Here is a 6,000-nt window from a genome sequence, read left to right as displayed (position 1 = left end):
GAAGAGGTATATAATTGGGTGTCATCAGCGTAGAGATGGTACTGGAAGCCAAATCTGCTGATGGTTTGTCCAATAGGAGCTGTGTAGAGAGAAAAGAGGAGTGGACCTAGGACTGATCCCTGAGGAACCCCGATATCAAGGGGAAGAGGAGAAGAGGTGGAACCAGCAAATGACACACTGAATGAGCGGTCAGAGAGATAGGAGGAACATAATACTACATTTGCTCTGCAGTGACCAGTGCAGGGGAGATATATGGCTGACGAAACTTTCGGCAGACAGGACGGCTGTCTTTAGAGAAGGGGGTTGTCTTCAAGAAACAACTACTTTAAGCTCTTCATACTTCTCAATGGCACAATTCATGATTTTTTAAAATTTTCCCTATCAATCCCCCCCTTTCCAAACATAGCTGTATTTTCCTGGCTCTGATGCATCATGGTTTGATTTGGACAATCATCTCTATTGTTTAGCATTTAGTAGTGTAAAATATGGTATTGTATACATGCGTGTATATATAAGCATTGGGTACACCGACCTGTATTACTGTTCTGCACTGTGAATTGGACGCTCAGCCCTCCTGCCTATTCTGCTGCGGTCAGAGAATGAGCTTACAGCATCATTAACAGGCTGCACACATCTACTAGAAAGTGCTGTCCCTCCATATAACAAAGCGTGCTGTATATTCTGGCCAGCCTGCCATCTGCTCTAGTTTAATACAGTGGATCCAGATACTACGGAAAACCAAGGATAAGCTGGCAGGTTGGCATTTCTGGAGCCCTCTATGAATCCAAGAAGAGTTCCAGATATATGGGGACCACAAAATGGGAAGAGTCAAACAAATCCTCCACTCCCTGAAGTACAACAGCTTCTTGTCGGAATCTGGAGTCAAAAGGACGACGGTTTGTAAAATTTTCCAGTAAATTATTAGCTGATAAGCACTGTATACATAGAAAACGATAGATTCTGATGAGTTTATTCGCTTTGCTGCTTCACGTTGTGTTGATATTCTAGATTTGTTCCATTGTTTAGTTCTGTTTTTATGTGTTTAGTACTGTGGTTTCAGAAATTTGGATAATGATGACAATATTTGGATTATATTACACAATTGTTTCTTACCAGTCCTCAAGTCCCCCCAACAGGTCATGTATGGTGGAATGAGCGCTTTTTTTTTTTAGTTTGGAATAGTTCTGTGGTTAAAAATAATACCTCACATTCCAGTGAATTGGATTTTAGCCATGTGGATTTTAAGAGGTGCCACAGATTTTATGTTGTAATTTTACACATTTCAATGGGGTGGAGAAGTGTGCATGGAAATCTGAATGCAAATTTGTGGATATAGTCCAGATGTACATACACAGCATGTAAACATATCCTCATATCGTGAGGAGGGCGTCAATTCATTAGTCGTTGTAACAGGTGTTGTGCGGTTAAACTGTGGTAGGACTATGATGTGTGAATATACCCTTAGAGTGCCTATACACATAGTGGTAGCATGCCGCGCGTCCAAGAGCTGCGAAGCAAAAACTCACCTGCTTTTACTGTAAATGACTGCAGTGTTTCACCTGTATAAGCTGTGCGGCCAAAAACAGCATTGCAAAACCGCAACAATTTGTGATAAAACGTTGTGCTGTTTTTCTGCACAGTTCTTAGTTGTGAGGCACACTACCACTATGTGTACAGGCACCAGTACCTGAGTATATAACACAAACCACAATGCTGTGCCGGATCCGTCCGTTTGATGGACCCGATTGACTTATAATTAGGGCCTGCCGGGTTCCGTCGAGGTGTCTGTCGTCTTAAAGGAAAAAATAGAACTGCTTGGGGCTGGTTCACGTCAGCGTTCGCTTTCCGTTCAGGGGTTCCATCTGAGGTTTCCGTGGTGGAACCTTAGCTTCCGTTTACATCACCATTGATATCAATGGTGACGGAAACATTGCTAATGGTTTCCGTTTGTCACCGTTCCGGCAGGTTTGTGTTTTTTCGACCGAATCAATAGCGCAGTCGACTGCGCTATTAATTCCGACGAAAAAACAGAAACCTGCCGGAACAGTGACAAACAGAAACCATTAGCAATGTTTCCGTCACCATTGATATCAATGGTGATGCAAACGGAAGCTAAGGTTTCCGTTTCACTTTGACGGAAACCTCCGACGGAACCCCTCAACAGAAAGCCAACGCTGATGTGAACAGGCCCTTACAGCGCTATTTTTTTCTGTTAAATGTGACTAAATCTACGTTAGAGGCTTCAAATGGAGCCTCTGATGCATATGTACGCAGCCGTGTTGTACTGAATGGTAATACAGTGCACATAGCCTGCTATGGGGCCATACTACACCCGTGTGCTATCGATTTCATACAGTAGCACACAAAAATGTTTTCTCATGGAAATTACAAAAGTCGAGGCAAAAACCATGATTAGACCCAACCTGTGACTACACCCTTACGCAAGCATTGCCTACTAGAAGCATTCTTTTGGCTAAGATCAAGTGCATGATCTGCATCCGAGGTTAGTAATCATTCCCGCCGGTGGTAGAGCCGCCATGGTTGGGAGATGACAGAACGCCGATATTAGGGGCAGAGAACCACACGGTCATTACTCTGGTGTATGCATTTGATTTAAAGGTACCATTTGTAGGTGACCAGGTCGTTAGTAGTTTGGAAGCCCGAGTTGCTAAGTGCCCCAGGGCTAGTGACCCTGGGGTGCCCTAACTCACAGTGGGTGGGATCCCACCGAGTGAAGGCACATTTGCACGCAATTGTCTTTCACGCTATTTGAGCACACACCTTTATTCTCCCGGCCTTCTCGCTGGGAGATGTCCAGGCTGTATCACAGCGTACATCCACTTATTTAGTTTCGTTTTCTACTGTGCGTTCGTCACGTGTGTCACAGGATTTTTGGATGCAGCGCCCTATTGGGACCCTACCAAGGTCTAGGGGAAAATGTGTGGTCTTCTGGTTCCGTTTTCCTCTGCAAACCCGGCCTCCCTTCTTCGGAGGGAAGGTGCGGATGCAGGCTCCTGGGTGGACACTGGGGTGGCAGCCCAGGTAGAAGCCTTGGTGTGTTGTTGGGTCTAACTAAGATTCGGCAAGGGTTGATCATCGATCCTTTCGGCCTACGGTTCAGAGGGTCGAGGAACGGGTATGCGGGGCCTCTCTCCTTTAGGAGAAGGGCTGTGATAGACCACATCCTTGTGCACTTTTTGTGCGGCACCTCTGCACTTTTTATGCACCTTCGTGATAGAAAGCACGACCCAGGCTTTCAATAAAAAAAGAAAAATTTGTTGTAGGGGAGAATACAGTGCCATACAGAGGCACCATATGGTGGCACACAAAGTGCCTATGCTCTGTAATATGGACCCGTAGGGACTGCATGTGCCATTGTATGTTGAATGGCACATGAAATCTGCACAGATTTTTGCCGCTACATGTGGGTAGGGTTTTGAAAACCAGATAGACTATAACAGTATTTCTGGGTAATTTTTTTACACATTGGAAGTTGGGAGCACAGGCAGGTACTCAATTTTGGCTGGAGGTACACAGATTACTGTTGGAATCAGCCATATTTAGTACGGAGAACCACATTGTAAATACCTGTTTTCCCTGTAGCCTTTATGCACGGAAATGAGACATTACATGCCATTCACTGTAAGTAATGGAGCTCTAGTGTTTTTATTGTATTTGTGTGGTACTCCAGCACCAAGAGCCTCTGTATTTATTCCATATACGCTAACAAGTTATGGTCAGCCAATTATAGTCATAGAGGACCATCCAGCATTCCAAAAATGTGGAGCAAACAGTGCGATGTTGTGCCATTTTTTTTTCTTTTGTCTTGCGTTGTTAGGTCAGTGGTGTTTTTTTTTTTTTAAGTTGCAGCATGTCAAAAATGTGTAACTAAAAAAAAAATGCCACCAAAAAGCGCTTGTGAAAAGTATGAAATTCATGTTGATTATTACAAGGCCCAAAATAAGCCACACATAAAATGTGTTTGAAGGAAGTCTTAAATAGACATTAACTTATGCTGATTTAATAGTATACCTGATATAGATCAACTTTTAAATTTACTTTAATGATACAATTTAGTTGTTTTATCCATGTAAATTCTGTGTGAAGTTACTGCCACTAGGTGTCTCCCTTCCTGTAATCTGATGTCCACCCCCTGTAGTCAAGCATTGGCCAACCCTAGTTACAGACAGGCTGCAGAAGTTGGGGGAGTATCTCTTTAATGCCTGGCTATACAAGTCTATGAAGAGGGAAGAAGCAGGAGAGAGGAGAGAGAGAGAGTGAGTCACGAAGACACGTTGCATACAAGTCTATGGGGAAGGGAGGGGTGAGAAGGGGAGGAAGCCGGAGCACAATGAGAAACACACATACGGCTGGTAAGATTTCTATTTCACCCCAGTGCTGGATTCACAGCTACAATGCTCATTACTGCTGTATAATCTCCCCCCTGTTGCTTTAGCGTCTCTCTCTCTCTATCTATATATATATATATATATGTATATACATCGCATTCCAAATTATTATGCAAATGTTATTTTTCGCTGATTTTCCTAAATAGTCCATGCAAATGACAGTCAGTATAATCTTCAAGCCATCAACCGTTGGAGTATAATGCGAATTTTATTGAACAAATCTCCTAATGATAACAGATTTTTTTTTAGAAGTAAAAAACTCTAAATGCACTGTTTCAAATTATTATGCACAACAGAGATCAAAACATTTTAAAGGTTGTAAAGAGAACTAAAAAGGTAATTTGTTGAATTTGCAGCATCAGGAGGTCATATTTACAGAAATCAAAAGCTCTTTCAATAAAAAAAAACTTAACAGGCCAAGTTACATGTTAACATAGGACCCCTTCTCAGATATCACCTTCACAATTCTTGCATCCATTGAATTTGTGAGTATTTGGACAGTTTCTGCTTGAATATCTTTGCAGGATGTCAGAATAGCCTCCCAGAGCTTCTGTTTTGATGTGAACTGCCTCCCACCCTCATAGATATTTTGCTTGAGGATGCTCCAAAGGTTCTCAATAGGGTTGAGGTCAGGGGAACATGGGGGCCACACCATGAGTTTCACTCCTTTTATGCCCATAGCAGCCAATGACACAGAGGTATTCTTTGCAGCATGAGATGGTGCATTGTCATGCATGAAGATAATTTTGCTACGGAAGGCACGGTTCTTCTTTTTGTACCACGGAAGAAAGTGGTCAGTCATAAACTCTACGTAGTTTGCAGAGGTCATTTTCACACCATCAGGGACCCTAAAGGGGCCTACCAGCTTTCTCCCCATGATTCCAGCCCAAAACATGACCGCCACCTCCTTGCTGACATCGCAGCCTTGTTGGCACATGGTGGCCATTCACCAACCATCCACTACTCCATCCATCTGGACCATCCAGGGTTGCACGGCACTCATCAGTAAACAACACGGTTTGAAAATTAGTCTTCATGTATTTCTGAGCCCACTGCAACCGTTTCTGCTTGTGAGCATTGTTTAGGGGTGGCCGAATAATAGCTTTATGCACACTTGCAAACCTCTGGAGGATCCTACACCTTGAGGTTTGCGGGGACTCCAGAGGCACCAGCGGCTTCAAATACCTGTTTGCTGCTTTGCAATGGCATTTTAGCAGCTGCTCTCCTAATCCTATTAATTTGTCTGGCAGAAACCTTCCTCATTATGCCTTTATCTGAACGAACCCGTCTGTGCTCTGAATCAGCCACAAATCTTTTCACAGTACGATAATCACGCCTAAGTTTTCTTGAAATATCCAATGTTTTCATACCTTGTCCAAGGTATTGCACTATTTCACGCTTTTCGGCAGCAGAGAGATCCTTTTTTTCCCCATATTGCTTGAAACCTGTGGCCTGTTTAACAATGTGGAACGTCCTTCTTAAGTAGTTTTCCTTTGATTGGGCACACCTGGCAAACTAATTATCACAGGTGTCTGAGATTGATTACAATGATCCAAAGAGCCCTAAGACACAATACCATCCATGAGGTTCA

The 6,000-nt window shown here is 43.2% G+C and overlaps 1 protein-coding gene across 2 annotated transcripts in view; it reads left to right on the top strand.

Moving 5' to 3' along the window:
• Nucleotides 1-720: 720 nt before the first annotated feature.
• The window catches only part of LPIN1 (lipin 1), a 121,215-nt gene continuing 115,935 nt past the window's right edge, over nucleotides 721-6,000 (top strand). For both annotated transcript variants that reach the window (XM_075861095.1, XM_075861094.1), the window contains exon 1: nucleotides 721-896. In XM_075861095.1, coding sequence (XP_075717210.1) covers nucleotides 819-896 — 78 coding nt within the window. In that variant the 5' untranslated portion in view covers nucleotides 721-818. The remainder of the gene's footprint in view (nucleotides 897-6,000) is intronic.

This window comes from Rhinoderma darwinii, chromosome 4, assembly GCF_050947455.1.
Source record: "Rhinoderma darwinii isolate aRhiDar2 chromosome 4, aRhiDar2.hap1, whole genome shotgun sequence".
Classification (NCBI taxonomy): domain Eukaryota; kingdom Metazoa; phylum Chordata; class Amphibia; order Anura; family Rhinodermatidae; genus Rhinoderma; species Rhinoderma darwinii.
Note: the sequence above shows the minus strand (reverse complement) of the source record. Positions and strands in the feature narration are given on the sequence as shown.